Below are 25615 nucleotides of genomic sequence, written 5' to 3'. Positions count from 1 at the left end.
AAGTGATTATGTGGCTGGAGGTATATTAGACGGTCAATGGATATCAATTTTACTGCAGGCCAGTGGAGTACAGGCCCCAAACATTAGGCATTCACTGGACAGAAAACATCAAGTGATTATGTGGCTGGAGGTATATTAGACGGTCATTGGATATCAATTTTACTGCAGGCCAGTGCAAATACAGGTGAAATACATATGTTTAAAAGAACTAAAAATATAAAATTGGATTAAAAACATGGCTAACGAAATCCTGCCTCTTGAAAAAAAAAACAATGGTAATAGGTGAAATTAAATTAAACATGGTCGTCACAAGTATTGAAATCCTCATAGATCCATACCTCATTCATTTTTAGAAATGTGAGGTAGTCCACACTGTCGTGAGCTAGGTGAGTACGCTTATCGGTCACGATCCCCCCTGCTGCGCTGAACGTCCTTTCAAACAGGACACTTGAGGAGGGGCAAGCCAAGAGTTCCATGGCAAACTGTGCCAAGTCTGGCCACAGGTCAAGCCTGCACACCCAGTAGTCAAGGGGTTCCTCGCTTCTCAGAGAATCCACATCGGCCGTTAACCCAATGTAGTCAGACACCTGTCGGTCTAGGCGTTCCCTGAGGCTGGATCCAGAGGGCGGTTGTCAATGGGTTGACTGCAAGAATGATCTCATATCCGAAGTGACCAACAAATCTTCAAACCGCCCTCTTCCTGCATGCACGGTAGGATTGGTACCTGCAACTGTTTCTCTGTGGGTGGAAATTCCTCTGCCAGTGCCCGCGACAGCAGAAAGCAGCATCTCTCAAAGCAAGGCCTGGAAATGCTGCATTCTGTCAGCCCTCTGTGATGCTGGTAACATGTCCGCCATTTTGTGTTTGTACCGAGGGGCTAAGTACGTTGCCACCCAGTACTGGTCCTTGCCCATTATGCTTTTCATACAGGGGTCCCTCTTCCAATACTGGAGCATGAAGGCCCCCATTTGCACTAAATTGGAGGCGGTGGACCAGAAGAATGTCGTCCTCTGTCTCCTCCCCCCATCCACGGACAACACCAGGGATCCCTGAATAGTTTAAAGCCTGCTCTTCTTGCTCCTCCTCCTCCCCCCAGGCACCATCCTCCTCTGACTCCTCTTCAGACTCCTGCTGACTTGTCTCAGATGGAGTAGCCCCCCCTGGGAATTCATTCAGCATTGCGACTTCCTCATCTTCCTGCTCCTGCTCCTTGACGGCTTGATCAATGATACGACGCAATGCACGCTCCAGAAAGAAGGCGTAAGGTACGATGTCACTGATGGAGCCCTGACTGCGACTGACCAGTTGATCTAATCAAATGGCCGCAGAAGTCTGCATGCGTCGCGCATGAGCAGCCACTGGCGCAGTGAAAAAAAAAAAAATGCTCCCCAGAACCTGTCCTGCCGTAGAATTCGCACAGGTAGTCGTTAACAGCACATTTCTGATGGAGCAGCCTATCAAAAATATACAAGGTGGAGTTCCAGCATGTCGGGCAGTCACAAATCAGACGTCTGACGGGCAAGTGGTGTCGCCGCTGAACGTCAGCAAGGTGAGCCATGGCCGTGTAGAATCTTCTAAAGTGGCCAGAGATTTTCCTGGCCTGCCGCAAGACATCCTGGACCCCGGGCAACGAATCGTTTGGCAACGAATCGTTGCATGACTAAGTTCAGGACATGTGTTCCAATGCCGTGCACGTGTGTCATTTTGCCCTGTTTCAGCGAACTCAGCAGATTAGCATTGTTGTCGCACAACACTTTACCAACTGTCAAATTGAGCGGGGTTAGACACTGATCGGCCTGTGACTGCAGAGCTGAAAGCAGTGCAGGACCGGTGTGTCTCTTGGCTTCCAGGCACAACAGCCGCAGCACAGCATGGCAATGTCTCACCTGGCACGTTGAATAGGTTCTGGGGGGATGGGGGGTGCTGCAGAAGATGCGGTAGCAGTGGAAAAGGAGGAGTCAGCCGAGGAGGAGACGGAGGATGGAGTAGGAGGAGGAGAAGAAGAGGCATGCCTGCATGCAATCCGTGGCAGTAACACCAAATCCACATGGGGGCCATGGGTTGCATGCTTGACGGCCGTCAGAAAGTTCACCCAGTGGGCAGTAAAAGTTATGTACCTTCCCTGCCTGTGTTTGCTAGACTACGTGTCTGTGGTCAGATGTATCTTGGCACCGACACTGTGTGCCAGAGATACATTCATTTGCCGCTGAACATGGCCATATAGATCTGGGATGCCCTTCTGGAAGAAATATTTCTTTCTGGGGACCTTCCATTGGGGTGTGCCAAAGGCTACAAATTTTCTAAAGGCCTCCAAGTCCACCAGTTTATATGGCAGTAGTTGGCGGGCTAGCAGTTCCAACAAGCCGGCGGTCATCCGTTGGGCAAGAGGGTTATCCGGCGTCATCAACTTTTTACGTTCGAACATTTGAGCCACAGAAGCCTGCCTTTTGCCAGATGAACGTGACAACGGCACGGTGGAAGGTGGAGTGGAGGACAAATGGGAGGAGAAAGGAGAAGGAGAAGAGGCAGGATGTGGAGCATTGGGAGTGTGGCTTTGTGGGTTCTGACGGTGTTGCTCCCACTGGGCTCGGTGATGGGAGGCCAGGTGCCTTCTTAAGGCGGTCGTCCCTAGGTGAGTGTTGGGCTTACCGTGACTTATGCATTGACAGCACAGGCTGCAGATGGCAACACTATTGTCAGCAGCTGACACGTTAAATAAAGCCCACACTGCGGAGCCATGTGCCTGCGTCCTGGGAGCACAAGATGTGACCGTGCATGGTGGATGGCTCGCTCCAGATACATTTGCAGTCTGCTTTTTGCCTCCTGTGCATTGCGAGCTCTGCTTGCTTCTCCTCCCTATCTGATTCTCTGTCTCTCCCGCCGAACTCCTCTCCTCTTCCTCTCTTGTGGGCACCCACGTGATGTCCATCGACACGTCATCATCGTCACCTTCACCACCACTGACATTTGAGATCTCGGAGTAGGCAGCAACAGCGGGGACCACCCTCCTTGGGCTGATCTGGGTACTGTCGTCAGACCGCTGGGTGGTGGCCGTTGCTACCTCCTCTTCCTCATCTGATGCCAAAAATCTCTGTGCATCGGTAAGGTCTGGGAATGGATGGGAAAATAATTCCTCTGACTCGAGTGGAGGGGCTATGGTGGTGGTGGTGTATTTGGGGGTGCACACAGCAGAGAGTGAGGAGGGTGCTGATACAGAGGATAAGGATGGTGCAGAAGTGGAAGGCTGAGTGAGCCACTCAACCAACCCTGCTGCATCCTTTGACATAATTGCACACACTTTCTCCAACTTCCAACTTAGGCTCCGGCCTGGTGCACCTGCCCAACCCCTACCACTCCTGTGGAATGGCCTGCCTCTTCCTCTGCCTGTCATTTTCAAATTAACGCCGTGATAAAGTCCCTATAGAAGAGCAGTATTTGTGGAGCAGGTATATAGAACCCCTTAATGATTATTTGCTGGAAGAAGGTATATCAAACCCCTTAATCAGATTTTTGGGGGGGCAACAGGTTTACACACCAGTTGCAATTAGTTGTTCCAATAGCGTTTGTTCGTCTGTATAGCTGCCGTATCGCAGCAGAAACGCACACAACTGCTGCACAATACAAATGCACTATATAGAAAGTATATAATAGGTATATCCCACCCCTGTTTGGGGGGGCAATTGGTATGTCACACCAGTTGCAATTAGTTGTTCCAATAGCGTTTGTCCCTCTGTATAGCTGCGTTATCTCAGCAGAACCACACATAGCTGCTGCACAATACAAATGCACTATATACCGTGTTTCCCCGAAAATAAGACACTGTCATATTTATTTTTCCTCCAAAAAACACACTATGGCATATTTTCAGGGGATGTCTTATGGCTTATTTATGAGGGATCCAGTGAAAACTCGGTCCAATCTGCACGCTGATGCTGAGGAGACTTTTACTTTCACTTTCTCCCTCAGCTTGCTGTGCACAGAATGACCGGAACCTGACAGGGGCAGCCGACCGTGTTGATGGGGCTGCCCGCAACTCTCCTGTCACTTACAGATGTGGGGCAGATGAGACAGCACCTACAGCAGCTGTCACGATGGCGTACTGTAGGTGAGACAGCACCTACAGTGGCTGTCACCATACGGCAGATGAGAAGGGCTGCCCGCGTCTTCTTTACCGCTCTGTGCAGTTCATAGCCATGCCCATCACTATGGCTAACTTTCGGGGTATGTCTTATATTGAGCACATAAGCCACAACCCTGCTACAGCTTATTTTATGGGAATGTCTTATTTTCGGGGAAACAGGGTAGAAATTATATTAAAGGTATATCACACCCCAGCCTAAGTTGTACTTTATATTGTGCCCATTTTCTTCAGGTAATGAAGATTAGAGGGTGGGTATCATCATGTCTTTGCTTAAAGGGGACGCGCAATCCTGGGCTTTTTCTCTGCCGCCCAGTTCTCTGGCCCCCCGGTCGGTGGAGGAACTTTTTAAAGCCCTGGGATTGATTTACGATGACCCAGATCGAGTTTCGATGGCAGAATCAAAATTACGTAACTTACTACAGGGTAAACATACTGCTGAGGTTTACTGCACAGAGTTTAGGAGGTGGGCTACTGAGTCGAGGTGGAACGACCCCGCGTTACGTAGTCAGTTTTGTCAGGGGTTATCTGAAAGGTTGAAAGATGCCCTGGCTTTTCATGAATACCCAGATACTTTGGAGAATGCAATGTCTTTGGCTATACGTTTGGATAGACGTATCAGAGAGAGGTGTAAGGGCCCCTCTGTGCAGGGGATTCCTCCCGCGTGCGGTTTTGTTTCACCAGCTGCCCAGGGTGATATTGCTTGTTACTCTGGGGTAGGGAGGAACCCATGCAGTTAGGTCAGATTTCTGGCCATTCTGATAGTAGAGACTTTCGAAAAGTGCACAATCTATGTTTCTATTGTGGGAAGAAGGGTCATTTTTATTTTTTCTTGTCCTTATGTTAAACCACAGGTGGAAGAGAAAAAGAAAAAAGAAAAAAAAACTCCCCTCACACTTGGTTGTATGAATGGTGTGGTGGAGCAGACGGGTATGCAAGCTCCCTGCAGTTCCCTTTCAGCTATGGTGGCGCTAGAGTCTAAAAATGTGTTGGTTGATGTTTTCCTTGATTGTGGTGCTGGGGTAAATTTAATTGACTTTCTTTTTCTTCAGAGCCTAGGACTAAGTACTTGCAGGTTAGAGAATGAGATTCCTGTTTTTGCTATTGATTCTTCCCCTCTTTCTCAAAGGAGCCTTACTCACATTGTTCATGGTATTCATTTAAGGGTGGGTGATTCACATGCTGAGATTATTTCTTGTTTTGTCATGAAGGATTTGTCAGCTCCAATAGTGTTGGGGTTGCCATGGTTGTCTAGACATAACCCAATTATAGACTGGCAAGCAAGACAAATCATTGGTTGGAGCGAGTTTTGTTCGGATAATTGTCTTGTCACATCTATCGCTGAAGTGTCCATTACGGCCTTGCCTCAGTATCTCTTGGATTTTTCGGATGTCTTTTCGGAGGGTGGGGCTCAGGAATTGCCCCCTCATCGAGACTATGATTGTCCAGTGAATCTCATTCTGGGGGCTAAGTTGCCTAAGTCTCGGCTTTACAACCTCTCTCAACCCGAGAGAGAGGTCATGCGAAAGTATGTCGCCGAGAGTTTGGCAAAGGGTCATATCAAACCATCTAAGTCTCCAGTGGCAGTAGGTTTGTTCTTCGTGAAGAAGAAAGATGGATTACTGAGACCGTGTTTGGACTTCCGGGAGTTGAACCGTATTACAGTCCGGGATCCATATCCCCTGCCTTTGATCTCTGATCTTTTTGATCAGATTGTTGGAGCCAAGGTGTTCTCCAAGTTGGATTTGAGAGGAGCATACAATCTGATCAGGATCAAGGAGGGGGATGAGTGGAAAACGGCCTTCAATACGCACGAGGGTCATTTTGAGAACCTGGTAATGCCTTTTGGGTTGACGAATGCGCCAGCGGTATTTCAGCGATTCGTCAATGATATTTTTCATCACTTGGTGGGGAGGTTCGTAGTAGTTTACCTAGATGACATCTTAATTTATTCTCCTGATCTGAAGACCCTTCAGGATCATGTGAGACAGGTTTTGACGATCCTTCGGGAGAATAAGTTATATGCTAAACTGGAGAAATGTTTGTTTGCGGTGCAAGAGCTTCTGTTCTTGGGATATATGCTTTCTGATTCCGGTTTTCGTATGGACCCCGAAAAGCTCCGGGCAGTTCTGGAGTGGGACCGACCAGAGAATCAGAAAGCTTTGATGCGGTTCTTGGGGTTTACGAATTATTATAGAAAATGTATTTCGAATTATTCCACCCTAGTCAAACCCCTTACTGATATGACCAAGAAGGGCGCTGATGTCTCTGTCTGGTCGGATGAGGCATTGCAGGCCTTTTCGGCTATTAAGGAGCGTTTTGCGTCTGCTCCCATTCTGGTGCAGCCGGATGTATCTCAGCCATTCGTGGTGGAGGTTGATGCATCAGAGGTGGGGGTTGGGGCGGTGCTTTCGCAGGGTTCTTCTCCTGGCAAGTGGGTTCCGTGTGCCTTCTTCTCCAGGAAGCTCTTGGTCGCCGAGAGGAATTATGATGTTGGAGATAGGGAGTTGTTGGCTATCAAGTTGGCCTTTGAGGAATGGCGTCACTGGTTAGAGGGGGTGTCCCACCCCGTTACGGTGTATACAGACCATAAGAATTTGGCCTACCTGCAATCTGCCAAGCGTCTGAACCCTAGACAGGCCAGATGGTCATTGTTTTTTACCAGGTTCAATTTCGTGGTTACCTTTCGCCCAGGTGTCAAGAACGTCAAGGCAGATTCCTTGTCTCGCAGCTTCCCTCGGGGAGGTGATTCAGAAGATCCTGCGCCAATTTTGGCGGATGGGGTGGTGGTCTCCGCTCTGTACCCTGAATTGGAGATGGAGGTATTGGGAGCTCAGGAGGGGGCTCCTGGTTCGTGTCCCCCAGGGAGATTGTTTGTTCCTGAGGGCCTACGATACAAGGTGTTCAAGGAACATCACGATACTGTTCTCGCTGGACATCCTGGTGGTAAGTCCACCTGTGATCTGGTGTCCCGGAGGCTCTGGTGGCCAGGGTTACGTAAGAGTATTGATAATTGCGTGACAGCTTGTGAGACCTGCGCTTGGTCAAAGGTTGCTCATACTCGACCACCTGGTTCACTTCTTCCATTGTCTATTCCATCTCATCCTTGGACGCATTTGTCCATGGACTTTATTACGGACCTGCCGAGTTCCTCCAGGAGAACAGTGATTTTGGTGGTAGTCGACCGTTTCAGTAAAATGGCTCACTTTATACCACTAACGAGTCTGCCTAACAATAAGACTCTTGTGCAAATATTTGTGGATAATATTGTGAAATTGCACGGTATTCCTTCGGATGTGGTCTCTGATAGGGGCACGCAGTTTGTCTCCAGGTTTTGGAGGGCGTTCTGCTCTCGGCTTGGCATTCAACTTTCTTTCTCGTCGGCTTTTCATCCATAGTCGAATGGTCAGACGGAGCGTACCAATCAAAACCTGGAGACCTACTTGAGGTGCTTTGTGGCTGAGAATCAGGAGGACTGGTCCTCATTCCTGTCCTTAGCAGAATTTGCATTGAATACCGTAGGCAGGAGTCCATGGGTAAGTCGCCATTTTTTGGCGCATACGGTTTCCATCCTCAGTTTGGTACCTTTTCTGGGTCTGGTTCCTCCGGGATGCCAGAGGAGGAGAGATTCTCTTCTGCCTTGTCCTCTATCTGGCGGAGGATTCAAGGGAATTTGGAGAGGATGGGTGAAAGGTATAAATGAATGGCTGACAGGAGACGTGTGACTGATCCGGACCTGTGTGTGGGTGACCTGGTGTGGTTGTCCACTAAGAATATCAAGTTGAGAGTGCCATCTTGGAAACTGGGTCCAAGATTTGTTGGTCCGTATAAGATTTCTGCGGTGATCAATCCGGTGGCGTTTCGGCTGGATCTTCCACAGACTTGGAGGATCCATGATGTCCTTCACAGGTCTTTACTAAAAAAATATGTTAAACCAGTGGTACCATCGTCATTGCCTCCTCCTCCTGTTCTAGTCGAGGGAAAATTGGAGTTCGAGATCTTGACCTGGTGCACTGGAGGGGATACGGTCCTGAGGAGAGGATGTGGGTTCCGGCGTCTGATGTCAACGCCAGCCGACTGGTGAGGGCCTTTCATAGGTCCAATCCGGATAAGGTTGGTCCGGGGTGTCCGGAGGTCACCCGTAGAAGGGGGGGTACTGTCATGCCCCACTCTGACGATGTGCGGAGGTCAGCCAGGATAGCAGCACGAGTTTAGTGGTTGCTTTGGAGCCGTGCTGGATCCGCCTCTCATCAGGTGCACTGGGTGGGGTCTTTAGTTTAAATAGCACACTGCCCAGTGCCCGGAGCGGATTATACTGTTCATTCTGGTCTGGGAAGCTTGGAGGGAAGGTTGGCTGTCAGTTCCTTCTCTCAGAGATGTGTCTTTTCTAGTTTGGTTGTTTGTGTCTTCTTGTCCATCCAGGTTCTGTGCGAGCAGACTGCTCCTATCTCCCCACTTCACCATCTTAGGGAGTTCAGGGTTTTTGTCAGCCCAGGCTGGAGGACACTAGCACACCTACCTTCAAGGTCTGCTGTGGGCTGAGCAGTGCAGGGAAAGAGGTCAGGGATAATCTAGGAGGTGACCCTTCCCTTGTCTCTCGTCCAGAGCCTGGTTGGTGTGTTATCTTGTGTACAGAGTGTACTTCCGCCGTGACAAATATATTCACCCACAGAGTTTATGCTAGTGATCAATAAATGTTGTCAGTAATAATCCCAAACACATTCAAATAACAAATGAAATGCCCTCACAAAATACCACAAGAACTAAAGAACCTCTTTGCACAGGCAAGGAATAAATGTTCAAAGCAGGTTTTAATAATCAGGCTGAGCACCAATCCTTTAGAGGGGACTGGCCTTTTAAGAAGCCGAGTGCTGACATGGAACAGCGTAATTCAGAGCAGCTGCATCAGTGAACTCAGTAAGCAACTTCTTGTTCTACAAAATCAAAATTAATAAATACCAACTCTGTTAGTTAATAATGTCACATATCCATAAAATTTATTTTATCACAATACATTACATTGTTCATTGTAGTCATGAAATAAATAATGTTTGCCAACAAATTTAAGCAGAGTTCTCGGTGGAACATGGAACACAGACAAGTTTTCAAATGTTACATTTAGCTGAAAAGTTTTCAAATGTTACATTTAGCTAAAAAGATTTTCACTGTAACATACCAATCAACTAGATATTTGCTTTCTTTGTCCAAGGTTGTTATTATATAGCCATATTTGTGGTAGATGTTACCTCCATGCATGTTCTTTCTTTAGGAAAGGTTTTCTTTCTGGAAATTCTGGAGGGATATAGACCACAACTATGGCTAGAAATATGAAAGCTCAGTAGGCCTGTGTGTTTTCAATATTTTTCTTGTAGTTTCTAAAATATTTTGACAGATTATATATTAAATCAGTTCTTATATTTGGTTTGTATATTTTTTTTTTTTTAATTGATGGCCTGTCCTTTGTTAGGTCATGAATATCAGATCATGGCTGGTCTGACACCCGGTGCCCAAACCAATCAAATGCTAGCAGGAGCCATGGTCCCCGAAACTAATATAGCATATGGCCTGGAAACAAACAGCTGTGTAGTGGTCATGCCCGGCTACTGCAGCTCAGCCCCATTTCTAATGATAGTTCATCAATAACAAAGTCCTGGAAAAACCATATAAAAAGGTTAGGGATATGTAAAAAATAAAATAAAATAAAGAATTTAAAATAAATAAATTGCATCCCAAAGCATACTGTAAATTTATAACAGAAAAAAACAACGATTTTATGCTACATAATAAGACACCACGTAATAGACATTGTGTTTTTATAAGCTGGAAGTAAAGACTGGATACACATAATACTGATCTTCAATATGTATTCTAAAAGAAAGTAATGCTGAGAAAACAAATCTATAAATGTTGTCAGGCCACATGCAAATTTCAAACCAATTGGTCTGGGTGTCGAATATGTGTTCTTATAGCTCAGACGCTTCTACAAAATTATTGAGGCCAAGTTCTCACAGTGAAGGATATCCTTGATTTTCACTTTTTCGAAAAGGGAATGCATCATCAGAAAAATGACCTTGTTATTTAAATAGTTACTGTACTTTCAACAAACTTTGAATAAATCAATAGTACAAATAGTACAATGTTATCAGAGAAAAATGCTTCATTCTTCAATCATGAGCCACTTCTTAACAGTCCCCCCCAAACTAATCATTCACCCTCAATTCACAGCTAAAATACTTCTTTAAAGAAGAGATGGACTCTCAGCTCCATGAGGGATTAGGTTACATGATGCCCATAGAAGAGGGGAGGGGGAGAAGTGAGCTGCTGGAAGGAGACAGAGGCTCAGGCACACAGACACTGCTGCTGGCTCTAGGAAGTTTTCTGCCTAACTCAGTGCTGAATTTATAGTAATGCTGCTCAGTATTGCTGTACTATTTCCGCCATACTGCTGCATCTAAGGGTGTGCTACAGAGAGATGCAGAATCTCCTCTTCTGTATATGTGATGTGTATAGGAGACTTCATAGCAGCTAGCCTCCATTCATAAATTCAGGGAAAACTGAAAATTAGAGATACAGCTTACGCACAATACAAGTCATAAAATGTTTAGTGTTACTGCATCACATGACAACTTATTCTAAAATTTCACCTGAAATAGGATGTGTGCTGTAAATCAGGTGTTTAATATAACATTTTATTGAAATGTTTGGTTCTGTGTTTTTTATGTACATATCAGATCTTATAACAGATCTTAAAATATTACGGTTTTAACAATGGCCACTTCAGATCAATTGTAAGCTTTGCTGTATAGAATGGGGTAGGATGAGCAGGTCCATCCTATTATATCTAAAGGGTGGGCAAGTTAATGTAGTTTACTGTACTGCCGGAAGCCAAGATAAGCCTAGATAAGCCTAGATAAGGCAGGAAAGTAACTCTATATACAGATACATCTCTACATGTATCTCTCCTGTCCTCCTGATCTCTGGGGAAGTAAACCTTATTTCATAACTTCCCAGATCTTATAATAATCTAAGGCATTTTTCCAGCAATTGTCTTCGGTGAATTTCAGGTGCCATACAACATCTATATCCTGCTGTACTTTCTATACACAAATAAAGTGTTAATAAGTAAAAAATAATTAGCTACAATGCACACAATAATTTCACTTTTACAAAATAAAATCTAATTAATGAAACTGGAAACACAATTATTTACCCTTTAGAAAATGAAATATTATTATTGAAACGTAATTATTTGGAACATTTCCATGCTTACAGCTAAATTATGGATCTGTGTTGCATATATCTATAACATGACATCCATAGGATGCCATGGGTCCATACTCCATGAGCCTCTTATTTTATATGTAGGAATCTAGGAGACACAGCGGCAAGGGATGTGCCCACAGGTCTAATGCAATCAGAAAGATGAATAGGATCTATCCTTTTATCTATCCCTTCTCTCTAGTAAGAAAAAACAATAATCAGGACCCAGCAGAACTGCCCATGGAAGGGAATAGTGTAAGCTGAATTTAAAATGCATAATTATCTTATTGCCTTCTTATTTTACCCCTGCAATGGGTATATAGCACCATGGTAAGAATTTGAGTATCTTTATGTTATTATAACCATCCACCTCATTAATCTGTAGGCATTTGCTAATTTTTTTATTTTTATGACAAAAAATATAGTGCTTCATGAAATATAATATTTTACTGCCAATAAAAAAGCCTGTATTTTTAAAAATTCCAGTAGAAATACCAAGCTGTCTATACATTGTGCATGCTTGTACATTTGTCATGGGGCATCATGTATAGAAGCATATGTATGTGTATTGATAGACAAGTAAAATCTAAAAACAAAGCCGTGTGTCCAGTTTCATTAAAACAGCATGAGACTTTTAATGAACAAAAAATACAAAGGCAAAACATTTAGGCATTCAAACCAAACTACGCTTCAGCATCCTGTACAGTAAAAATGACATCTTTGTGATACATTATGCCACCCAAGTAAAAATGCCAGCCATGCTCAATACAAAAACATGCAAAATGATGAGTAGCAGCTTCTAATAACTAATGAAACAGAATTCTCAGAACTGGGTCCTACAAGGTCTAGAAGAGGTTATTTTAGCCTTGTATGTTGTACAATCCATGCTTTTAAACCAGAAACTCTATAAGGATCCTTGCATATCACTTATATGAAATCTGTTCTCCCTTTGTCTTTTTGGATCAAAAGAAGAATCAGAGGGAATGTCTTATGTGCTACTATGAACCAGCCTCTTTTTGATTTAAAGGTACCAGAATTTAAATATTAATGTTGTCCTCTCTAGATGGCACCAGTGTTGCACATTTATTTTACAAAGAAATGTAGTATTTAGCCCTAGAGGATGAAAATCCTCCACATAATTTACTAAAAGGGATACGTTCATCACAAATGGGGCTAAGCTCAATCTTCATAGAAAACAATTTTGGAATGTTTGTTTTTCTTTTCAGCAGTATTATACTTTTGACAATTAAATAGAAAATGCTGTCCTTCTGTAGCACTCAGCACAGAGCGATAAAACTCCTATATAATTAGGTAACCCATTGTCTTATTACTACTGTAAGGTAAAGAAATGATCTGTAGGGCAATCCTCATGATAATAGTAGATGTAAATTTCATATAAAAGTATGACAGCTCTATTGTTCTCACAATAGGCCTAGCTAAAGATGCTCACAGAAGAACATTGCGCTTATCAGTGTAATGTGTGATGCTATCATTGAGTCACTCACCCCATTTCCTCTCTAGTGATGGTCTGACTGAAAAAGTCAAGCAAGGCTGTTTACCATGCTAAAAGTCCAAATAATAGAGGATGTTAAGGGCCAGGGCAGAAGTAGAATACATGGAGTGACTTTAAAAAATTATATCCTGAAAAACATCCACTTTTTTTGTACAAAAATATTACATAGAAAATTCACATATAGGCTATTAATATGTGATAATTTTAAAGGAAGTATTCACTTAAGGGCCTTTTGCACAGGTCAATTATCTGCCTAAAGGAACGTTTATTCCCAGTCTTTGGCCTTTGTGAAAAACAAGTAAACCCTGATCTGTGACCATAAGGCCTCATGCACACGGCCGTGCCGCTTTTTGCGGTCCGCAGACCGTTGATCCGCGAAAAACAGAAGCTGCCCGTGTTGCCTTCCGCAATTTGCGGAACGGAACGGGCGCCGGGAATATAAATGCTTATTCTTGTCCACAAAGCACGGACAAGAATAGGACATGTTATATTTTTTTAGCGGGGCCGTGGAACGGAGCCACGGATGCGGACAGCACACGGAGTGCTGCCAGCATCTTTTGAGGCCCCATTGAAGTGAATGGGTCCGCATCTGAGCCGGCAAAACGGCGGCTTGGATGCGGACACAAACAACGATCGTGTGCATGAGCCCTAAGAAATATCTTTTGCTAGCAGCAGATATCCCAGTGCAAACAGGGTATGTGTTGGTAACAATTATGTAAATGAATGGCTGCATGTGTGCAGTCATTTGTTCAGGCAACTATCTACGCATGTGAAGGTCCTTAAGCCAACGCTGATTGATGTGCTACATTGTCGATTGGAGCTCATTACAGCCAATTATAAATACCCTAAGGCCCCTTTACACTTGCCAATCTTACAGGTGATTGTCAAGGAAGGAAGGGTTCCTTCCTTGCGAGCACCTGCTCATCAGTGAAGAAAACCATTATTGCATTTACATGCAGCGATCTCCTCCACAGTATGGGGAGCAATGATTGCTAATGCCACACTGTGACTCAGCATCACAGTGTGTTTACACAGCACGATGTGCTGCCAGTAAATAATGACAAACGATCATATTACCCTGCGAACAAGCGTTTCACTGGTCATCAGGCAATTGGCGGCACCTTTACACCGCCAGATAATCGCTAAACAGCGTTCCTATGAAGGCTTGTTAGCAATTATCTGGCGGATTCTTGGCCCGTGTAAATGGCCCTTTAGTTCCCACAAGAATGCACCAATACTCATCTAATGTCTCACTTAATTTTCAAGGTTGTACATACATCTGGGTTCCATGATATATGTAGGGTGGCTATATCTCATAGTTAAATCATTGTGGAGACAGATGGCAAACCTCATTATAAGAGTTCTTTCCTCCACCCAGGAGGAGCTTTATGCTGGTGAATTTGCAGAATAAAGATCTTTTAAAACTAAAATATGGGAATATTCTTGTGCTGAGATTTATTTCTGTGTTTTATTTTAAAAGACGTTAGGGAGATGAATCTCCCATAAGTGATGTGCAAGGGGCTTGAGTAATGTTTAAATGCGCCATATTTTTTACTTTGATAATCCTGTTTGGAACGTGATACGTGAGCACATCAGCCTATGTTAGTATAGCACTGTGATATTAAAATCTGCAATAAAGCATACTTTACTCTGGGCAATTCTGGAAAGTTCTTCTTGTCAAAAGAATTATCATAGGTCATTATTATTTTTTATTGTGTATGCAGTTCCCTAATATAATCCTTAAAGAGTTTTTTTCAGTTTTTAGGGGTCTTCTTCCCTTTAGGACAACCCTTGTATGTATGCCTTATTATGTCATTATAATGTCAAAGATGGACTTTCCTTTATTAGCTGTGAGGAGGACTTGTGAACTTTATGTACCGTAATTCTTTTCTTTTCAACTTTTTTTTGCTCAACAGTTTTTTTTTTATAGTTTACAATGTTGTTTTTGTTTGGGTACTTAGGCGTAGAGATCTTTGAACTACTAATAGAGTAAAGATTAATATTTTGCATATTTTACTCATTTTATGTAGATCCTTTATCATCAACTATCAAACTGATCATATAATTATATGAATAGTCACATTGACCTCTAAACTCATGATTTTCATAACTCCTCTGTTGTGACTACAAAGTTCACAAGCTATTCTCAAATATGCCATGTCCATGGTCAGACTAAGGCCTCATGCACACGACCGTATGTATTTTGCGATCCGTAAAAAATACGGATGACGTCCGTGTGCATTCCGTATTTTGCGGAACAAAACAGCTGGCCCCTAATAGAACATTCCTATCCTTGTCCATAATGCGGACAATGATAGGACATGTTCTATTGCTTTGCGGAACAGACATAAGGAAACTGAATATCTAAATTGGCACATAGCACTAGTAAGAGTATCCCAGACATTTTCTTCACAAAAATTATCGTTTTTTTCTAAACCATATTTATCTGCTTGTAACAATAGGAACATAAATAAGAGCAGAAATGTCTGCAAAAGGCCTCCATTTCTTTTAGTGCTAAAATATAATAAGGAACAGTTTCTTACATGGTATTTTATGTAACTCTTGGTATCTCAAATAACCTCACAAAATAGAATTTCTTTTGTATGAAAGTTCACATTTCAGATAAAAACACTGAATAGATATGTATTGGTTTCTTGTGCTTCAAATGGGGTTTAGTTTATTTATTGGCAATGGATGTGCTTCAGTATTAAAAACCCAATCTTCTAATGATAACAGGTCATCTTCTGAAAACAGTAGGTAGAGGTATCTGTAGAACACACAAAAAGATAATGCATTAGCCATACTGTTACAAGGTATAGAAAATGTATATCTTGCTAAAAAATCTAACACAGTACAGAGAAGAGTCTGCATTTTTTTCTTCCAAAAGCAGCATCTTTTGTTTATAGACTGTCTTTGGCGTTGCAGCCCATCTTCCCATTTCAACTCAAAAGGAGCTCCGATGCAATACATAGGCCATGGACAAGAATGGTGCTGTTTCTGGGCAAAATAGCTGACTCTGTTTTGGCATATTTCACACTCCATTTAAAGGGGTTGTCTCACTTCCGCAGGTGGCATTTATCATGAAGAGAAAGTTAATACAAGACACTTACTAATGTATTGTGATTGTCCATATTGCTTCCTTTGCTGACTGGATTCATTTTCCCATCATTATACACTGCTCGCTTCCATGGTTACGATCACCCTGTGAACTTGAATGTAGGCAAGGCCACCACTTCTGGATTGCAGGGTGGTCATAACCATGTGTAATGACCGGCGTCACGCAAAGGGAGGGAAAAGGGAAGGCCCTGCCCAAGGGAGAGGGAAAGGTGGTGACCCCTGACTCACCTTGCGGCTGGCACCTGACTGCCCTGACGTCTCTAGACGGGTTCCTCACCCGTACGCCAATCACGTGCCTAAACCCTGGCTTTCCCAAAGATGAGCCCTAGGTAGTGAACGGGGCGGTGGGATCACTAGTCCGCACCACTGACACTAATAGGAAAACACCAAGGAGAGGACAGACAATACAGACAAACATATAATCCCAGGTAGGCGACAACAGCAGACCACAAAGGCCCAACAGGGATCCGGAGGGTAACGTTCTGGAACAACAACCAGGGAACGCAGCAACACAGCTCCAGTGGGTCAGTATAGAAGTCCAGGCAGGAAGCTCTATATCTGGCAACCAGAGAAGTGGGAGAGGGGAATATAAAGAGGTTGGGAGTGCTGGACAAGGAACAGCTAAGGAGAAGGAGCTACGGATCCTTGAGTGAGCCAAAAAGGGTTGCAAAGCAAACCCAAAAAGCTACCATAAAGAAACAGCCCTATCTTTCTACATAGAGCGCGCAGCCAACCGCTGAGACTTCCTGACCCCGGGTATAACGGAGTCCGGCGTGGTTCTTGACACCCTCGTGACACCATGGAAACAAGCAGTGTAAATTAGTGTGCATGCATCGGCCCTTTAAGAGCAGTGTTGAGTGTGGGTCAAGGAGAAACTTTGCTGGCAAGAGGCAGGCTGTGGTTTATTGGAATAATTGGCAGTCAGGCCTACTAAAAAAGAGCATTGGAAGACCGTTGGTTCTGGACCACCAGAGAAGGAGGGTAAATGGAGCAGCCCCTGAGCCCGCCCAGAAAAGTGGAGTGTCAGTGGGCACAGGCCACCAATATAAAAGTCCCTTCAGGATTTACTCTGCCTTTTACTCATAAAAAAAGGTGGGGGTGTAGGGTGTGTTTATACTATAAGTCCCTCTCCAATAGGCCCTGGGTGGTAGGCTAGTTCACAGGTGGTGGCAGGATGGGTTGTGGACATTAAAGGGAAATAAGAATAAAAAAGAATAATAAATAAAAAACACAATAAGAGGCAATGGAAGAAAATTACTCAACAAGTATTCATCAGCAATAATAAGGCCGTGTATTGGAATTAAAAATAATTTGAATTAAAAATAAACAAAAAATCGCCGACTGGGTGGCGAATAGATGTACAGGTGAATACACTTCGGCGTAAGTCTGCACAATAAGATGTTACTCACTTCACGGGGGAGGGGGGGGGGGGGTTACTCGGATAAGCATAATACACCGGTAAACCAATACCCCACCAGCCAGGTTCGCCTCTAGATGGTGAAAGATGAAGGCAGACACAGTCAGGAAGCTTCTGTTCAAATTTCTTTTATTAGTGTTTAAAAAGCTGGCTCGACGCGTTTCGGGACAAATGTCCCTTCATCAGGAGTAGTATAACTGGCAGTGTGTATAGTCGGGCTATTTATGGCCTGGGTGATGGCTTAATTGGCAGGGGGGAGCTGAAAAAGCGCCAAAAACAGGGGGTGGGGGGTCAGAAAATGGCGCCAAAAGGTGAGGGGGCGTGTTGGTGAACGTGATGCCTTTACCTGTGGTGACGTCATCGGCTCGGGATGGGCGGTAGCGATGTAGGTGAGTGGTGGTAAGTCCGGTGCGCGATTTGGGCCTACTGCGCATGACCGGAAGTGACATCGTCGAACGATGCGTTCCAGGGTGGAACGCAAAACCGGAAGTTGCGCTGCGAGTCACGACACTTCTATTTAGCACATGAAGGGAACCCCACCAGCCTTAGAGTTACCCCCCTGGAACAAGTGACATCGTCATTTCAGCATCTCTGTCAAAAAGAGATGTTCTGGATTTATCGCCTCAACACCCTCACTCCCTTCGGCCTCAACAAAACGCTTGAACACTTCAACTATTAATTACCACCTTGACCCACTGACAAAGTAATCAACAACACGCAGTCCCCCCTCCCACGATATGGGGGATTCACATTCCACATATCGATCTTTCACACATACCCATAGATTCCCACATTCCCACTTATGTCATCCCCCAATCACATCTTCTAATGTCACACACAACCCCCTCTCAGCAGTCGATACATAAAAACAAGTCAATAGTCCAATACTGTTGTATAGACACTTCTTCCATTATTGATTTTTGGTATATATATATATATATATATATTTATTTATTTTTTATATATTTTTTAATATTTTATATATGTTTTAATAATACATTTATTTTTAATATATTTATCAACACATTTTTATTATATCTATTACTTATATTATAGTATATATACTTTCAACACCGTTCTTAACATCAATTCATCAACACACACTGTCCAACACACTCAAAATAGCCTAAAGCTCCCTCATTATGTGAATTAATACAGATGAATAATCATTCCCCTCCATCTAAGAACAAAGAAACCACCTATCCGACTTCATTGCTTTCCCTACCTTCCCCCACCATCCATCCTCCCTTCACACCTCAATCGCACATAACTCCACCTCCACAGATGACCTCATCGCAACTTGGCCCAATGAGAACACAGACCATAATCACAAATCTAACATTCAAACAAATAAAAACACAACGCTCCCTAACCTGCCACCACCAGGTCCCCACCATCCTGACACTAGCCATCCCCAAACAACTCTAACACTCCTCGGCCTGATCTGAACAGCCGCAGCGCAACTTCCGGTATTGCATTCCACCCTGGAACGCATCGTTTGCCGACATCACTTCTGGCGCAGTAGGCCCAAATCGCACACCGGACTTACCACCACTCACCTACATCGCTACCGCCCATCCCGAGCCGCTGATGTCACCACAGGTAAAGGCATCACGTTCACCAACACGCCCCCTCACCTTTTGCCCCCATTTTCTGAACCGCCCCCCCCCCCCCCCCCCCCCGTTTTTGGTGCTTTTTTCAGCTCCCCCTGCCAATTAAGCCATCACCCAGGCCATAAATAGCCCGACCATAGACACTGCCAGTAATACTACTCCTGATGAAGGGACATTTGTATTCACCTGTAAATCTATTCGCCACCCAGGCGGCGATTTTTAGTTTATTTTTAATTCCAATTATTTTTAATTCCAATACTTTTAATTTAATTTAATCTCACTCCCCCTCTTCCTGTCTCCCACTCATGTTTTTAGATACACACTGTAAAGGATCTCCTGGCACCCCGACCGGGTACCTTCATTAATGGATGCTCCCAGTGCCTCCCGAGGACTCCAAGCACTCCACTCGACACCGATACCACCACAGGAACCAGGAACAGGAACAGCTCTTACAAGAGCTAGAAGTAATAGCCAGGGGAGTATACACGTATAGCAATCCCCACACACATGAGACAAGGCTCTATGTTGAATGTAAAAGGTTGAATGTAAAAACAGGAACTCTTTATTTGAACACACAGCATTGATTTATACACATCTTCCAACAAGGTTACCACCCACAGGGTTTTGTAAAAACAGCCAATAACCACGTACAATACACTATGTGCAGAATTATTAGGCAAATGAGTATTTTGACCACATCATCCTCTTTATGCATGTTGTCTTACTCCAAGCTGTATAGGCTCGAAAGCCTACTACCAATTAAGCATATTAGGTGATGTGCATCTCTGTAATGAGAAGGGGTGTGGTCTAATGACATCAACACCCTATATCAGGTGTGCATAATTATTAGGCAACTTTCCTTTGGCAAAATGGGTCAAAAGAAGGACTTGACAGGCTCAGAAAAGTCAAAAATAGTGAGATATCTTGCAGAGGGATGCAGCACTCTTAAAATTGCAAAGCTTCTGAAGCTGAAACGTCAAGACTGGGCCAAGAAATATCTCAAGACTGATTTTTCTAAGGTTTTATGGACTGATGAAATGAGAGAGAGTCTTAATGGGCCAGATGGCTGGATTGGTAAAGGGCAGAGAGCTCCAGTCCGACTCAGACGCCAGCAAGGTGGAGGTGGAGTACTGGTTTGGGCTGGTATCATCAAAGATGAGCTTGTGGGGCCTTTTTGGGTTGAGGATGGAGTCAAGCTCAACTCCCAGTCCTACTGCCAGTTTCTGGAAGACACCTTCTTCAAGCAGTGGTACAGGAAGAAGTCTGCAAGGTAAGAAAAACATGATTTTCATGCAGGACAATGCTCCATCACACGCGTCCAAGTACTCCACAACGTGGCTGGCAAAAAAGGGTATAAAAGAAGAAAATCTAATGACATGGCCTCCTTGTTCACCTGATCTGAACCCCATTGAGAACCTGTGGTCCATCATCAAATGTGAGATTTAGGGAGGGAAAACAGTACACCTCTCTGAACAGTGTCTGGGAGGCTGTGGTTGCTGCTGCACGCAATGTTGATGGTGAACAGATCAAAACACTGACAGAATCCATGGATGGCAGGCTTTGGAGTGTCCTTGCAAAGAAAGGTGGCTATATTGGTCACTGATTTGTTTTTGTTTTGTTTTTGAATGTCAGAAATGTATATTTGTGAATGTTGAGATGTTATATTGGTTTCACTGGTAAAAATAAATAATTGAAATGGGTATATATTTGTTTTTTGTTAAGTTGCCTAATAATTATGTACAGTAATAGTCACCTGCACACACAGATATCCCCCTAAAATAGCTAAAACTAAAAACAAACTAAAAACTACTTCCAAAAATATTCAGCTTTGATATTAATGAGTTTTTTAGGTTCATTGAGAACATGGTTGTTGTTCAATAATAAAATTAATCCTCAAAAATACAACTTGCCTAATAATTCTGCACTCCCTGTACACTCAGACACTCCCACACAAAATCCTCCCCTCTGCCTGTGATTGTCACGGCTGAGGATGGGGAAAACCCTCAGCCGTGCGATGCCAGAAGATGGTAGGTCGCTATTTGGCCAGGACCACAGAATTAGGGAGCAGGTCACCTCCTAGAGATTCCCTAATCTGACCCTGACTCCTAGCTACATGAGCCGACCTTGAAGGTAGGAGGACTCATGCTCAGGAACCTCGGATCCCTACTCACCCTCCGCAGATCCCTGAACTAGGAGCTGGTTAGACAGCCCGTTCCTCCTGGACGCAGAGAAAAAGGAGTCTAAAGTGGCCAAGCTGCAAGGGGATAGGAACATGAACAGCCTATGGATATGGCAGGAGGATGAAAAGTACTTCCACACCTACCTGCCACAGACACACAGACTGGATCCAGTGCAATACAAGCTAGTGTCCACACCCAAACATAAATGGACACAGCACACACACAAACACACAGGAACCCAGATCCATAGGTGCATAAAATATGAAAGAGAAAAGAACATCAACTGAACATCACATATAACATTTTTGACCACAAGGATGGCCCTCACTGGCAGATGGTATTAGAGACCAGGAGGGTGCCTCCAGCTTACTACAAGGCTGGAGTACCCCTCAGCTTCTGAATCACAACAGAAGCTATATAGGCCCAAGTAGCCACACCCACACAGACACACCCAGTGTTCACACACACAGAAGGGATTTAACCCTTCCTACACCAGGCATGGGAAAACAGCAACTTAAAGGGGAATACACACACAATAAACCCCGTGCACACCAACAGAAACAAGGCACACCTAAATAGACAGGTTGCCAGGTGCAACCGCATGCACAACATAGCAAGCTTCCTCGCAACAGCTCAGGCTGCTATGCTGCCACATAAACAATGTTGCCAGCGGCAACCACAGGTAAGACAACATATTACAGCCCTCACCTGTGATTGACAACCAGACCTAGACCGCAGGCAACTGCATGCGGTTACAGGAGTCTCAACCATGACCATGGTCGTGACAGTGATGCAATTACCGCACACTGGGTTGATGTAATCATCACAGGCAGGAGAATACACAATGTCTTCTGTCCTGGAGACAACCGAGACGTAATTCAATTATCTCTCAGGACCAAGGGACATCGCTAATACACACAGAGAGACAATGGAACAGACCTCACTACTCAACGTATACAATGTCCCACCCTTTACAATACACATAGACATTTAACATCCCAAAATGGCACGAATTAGACCAGGGGTTCAAGTTAATACAAGTCCTTTGTGAACAAAGGAAGCCTGGCTGATGAGAGGGCCCATAATCCTGGGGCAAGAGGCTAGCAAACAGGCCCCTCCAAAACCCAGTGGCGTGGTTAGTTTCGCCACACACACCATTTTGTCATGGCCTTATTATTGCTGATGAATACTTGTTGAGTAATTGTCTTCCATTGCCTCTTATTGTGTTTGTTTTTTTTTATTTATTTTTTATTGTTATTGCCCTTTAATGTCCACAACCCATCCTGCCACCACCTGTGACCTAGCCTACCACCCACCTTCCTTATTTTTCCACCACCCGCTATTTTGATTGGCGCTTTTTCCAGGGCCTACTTGGAGAGGGACTGGGAGTATACACACACCCTACCCCCCTCCCACCTTTTTTATCTACATTTACCTGCGGTCTCTTCTGCAGGGCTGACCCTGTGAGCAGCCTATCTTTCTCACCCCCTCCTCCTTCCCTTGTCGCCTCCAGTTACCTCGGGTCCCGTGGACATCCGTTCCATTTGGATCCCTGTTAACCCTCAAACTCTCTCTTTTACTCAGAAAACCTGCTCTAAATCAGATAGACCAATATATCACAGAGCTCCTCTACCGCTATCATATCCTGCTCTCAGCTAGGACAGTATAAATCACCTGAGAGGACAAAGCCCTAGAAGCATGATAGTTTGGTACCCTGTTGCAGATTTTGCTTGAGGCCCAAACTATCTCTCTTTCATAGCCTAGTTGCACTGAGAGCAGCAATAATTTGATCTGTCCTCTTCTAGGTTAATACTTAAAGAATTTAGACTGTTTATGCAAACCGAATCATTAGCGGTAAGTTTCAAAGAATTGCCTGCTTTATTGTATTTGGCAGCCAAGCAGCAGAAAGAGAATACTCTTGTAGATAAACTTATTGCCCAAGTATCTCCTGATTAAGAAAATGAGACTGGATGGGACTTAATTAATGGAAATCCAGTGTTGATGTCTACAGCACATAAAAGGTAATACATAGCTGAGTATTTAGTTGGCTTAAAGTTGGTAATTTATAATCAATAGTGCTTAAGCGTAACCAAATTCACTACAAATCACATATTACTTTTTCCATTAATTCCAATTGGCCTGTTCAACAAAAATGGCTGCATTTAACATATCACAACTGCTTTTAAAAGCCTCTTAATATATTTGGCGCATCTTCTTGCAGCCTGTGCACATCAAATCTACATCAGTTATGAGCTTGCGTAAATTTGAGCTGTGAATTACATCAGTTTGTGCTGTAAATTATAGCAAACCTGTTGGGCGGTAGGAGTCCACACTCCCTGCCAACTGTTGACAGTGGTGTAAATTTGTCAGCCCTAAAAAAACTTGACAAGGACTCTTATGGGGTTTATATTGGGCGAATTTCCAGAACTTTTAGCTGCCAAGAACGTGAGTGTTGCCTCGTGTGTCAGTAAAGTTAAAATACAAGATACTTTATGTAAAAGATCAAACTGGTGGCATATAAAAATACGTATATGTCAAGCTTTATAGAGATTATAAGAAATGTAAAATATACTGATACCATAAAATGTTGATTCAGACTATTAGGCTCAGGATATACTGTGCATTTGTGTAGTGCTACTACTTGATTATACAGTAACTACCCCTCCACAGCTGCAGTCCTAAAGGTACAGCTACATGCTCAGGTCTCTGCATGCAGTTTTGGAAGTCGAAATCAGGAGAGGATCATAAAGGGAAGAAAGTATAAAGGACAGATACATATTATGTTCTTGTTTTGAATTCACTCCAGGTTTTGGCTTCCAAAACTGCATGCAGAAACCCTTAGGAAAACATTAGGATATATGAAATCTTGTGGGCTGCAGCTGTCACTCAGAAGTTAAAATCAAGTAACACTCAAAAAGTCACAGTGTAGCCCAGACCGTAAAGGGGTTGTCTGGGTTCAGAGCTGAACCCAGACATAAACCCTTCTTCACTCATTCAACATGAATAAGTGGAGCATCAGAGCATTTCATGTTCAGATACCCCCACCCACCCTTTGACCTGTGCTGAATTGCGCAGAGCAAGGGTTTTTTCTTTACCTCCATTGACGTACCGGGCATTTCATGGGTATGCTAGGCGGAGGATTCCACCTAGCAGTGAGCCTGGTGACATCACTGGCGGTCTTTAGAGCTGCCCTAGCCTGGTGGTTGGGACAGAGGGAGCGAACATAGGCTGGTGCTTTTTTCTATAGTGTGCAACATTTTCACTGCCTGGCCCTGTCAATCAAAGTGCAGAGGGAGGAGCATAGCCTCTAGGTGTAATGGCAACGCCCCTGTTGCTCCTAGAAGCTCATTTGCATATATTAAAACATCATGTTTCTCAGCAATGCAGGCACATATGAACATGGGGCCAACACAGATGCCTTCAGCTGCCAAGTGCACATGTAACTGGTCGGTCAGTGTCATAGGAACAAATCTGCTGACAGATGCCCTTTAAAGTGTGATTGTATTTTAAAATGTGCAGGCAGCAGGCAATACCGAAACACCTGAATTCTCAGTCCAGCTCTTAAAAGGCGTATTAGCTTTTGGACATTTTTGGCATATCAATATGGCATGTCATAATTTTCCAACAGGAGTTAGTCCCACCTCTGGAACCCACTACTATCTCCAAAACAGGGCCCATTGAATAGCGAAGATGCTACACATGCACAGCATGTTCTTCATACATGTGTCCCCTTCTTGAGATACCAGTGGGTCTCGGAGGTGGCACTCGCCACTATTGGACTTTTCTGGCATACCCTATTGAATTGCTGTGAATGACTAGATGGAACACCCCTTTTAACCAATAATCCAGTATAAAAAACTAAAAGGAAAAATGGAAAATAAAAACATACATGCAATGTCCATATCCTGTGGCAACCATAAATTCAGCCTCTCTTTAATAGTTTAGAGTGTCTGTATACAGCAGTAAGAAAACCATAATTTATCATTAAGCAGAACTGAATGAATATGTTCCACTCACTTTAATGTTTCAGACATGAAAAAACTTTGTTGAACATTATCATGGCTGGGATTTGTAGTGTACACATCTTTAATGCCTGAAAATCCACTTTCTATTCTGCAGTAGGTATCCAAGGCCTGGGTAAAAGAAAGAACAAGTCATACATATATTTCATGACAAGAAAATACATTTATAAATTGTGATAACAGAGCGTAACATTCTGCTCATCTCAACAAAATTATTGGACCAAGTGACAGCAATCTTTTTTCTTTAGCTGAAGTCAATCATGCAAGGGTCGGGGCTAGAATCAGCATGGAGGCGCAGAACGATCCTGACAATCAAATGCTTTTCGTATTGTACAATGAGATTTTCCAGCCTGTT

The 25615-nt window shown here is 43.8% G+C and overlaps 1 protein-coding gene across 1 annotated transcript in view; it reads right to left on the bottom strand.

The window, feature by feature from the left end:
• Positions 1–13514: 13514 nt before the first annotated feature.
• The window catches only part of LOC122931860 (mannosyl-oligosaccharide 1,2-alpha-mannosidase IA-like), a 140874-nt gene continuing 128773 nt past the window's right edge, over positions 13515–25615 (bottom strand). The window contains exons 12-13 of the mRNA XM_044285915.1: positions 25256–25371; positions 13515–15678 (exon numbers count right to left, since the gene is read on the bottom strand). Of these exons, the coding sequence (XP_044141850.1) occupies positions 15573–15678; positions 25256–25371 (222 nt within the window). The 3' untranslated portion in view covers positions 13515–15572. The remainder of the gene's footprint in view (positions 15679–25255; positions 25372–25615) is intronic.

This window comes from Bufo gargarizans, chromosome 3 (genome assembly GCF_014858855.1).
Source record: "Bufo gargarizans isolate SCDJY-AF-19 chromosome 3, ASM1485885v1, whole genome shotgun sequence".
Classification (NCBI taxonomy): Eukaryota; Metazoa; Chordata; class Amphibia; order Anura; family Bufonidae; genus Bufo; species Bufo gargarizans.
This window is presented reverse-complemented; position numbering and strand designations above follow the sequence as displayed.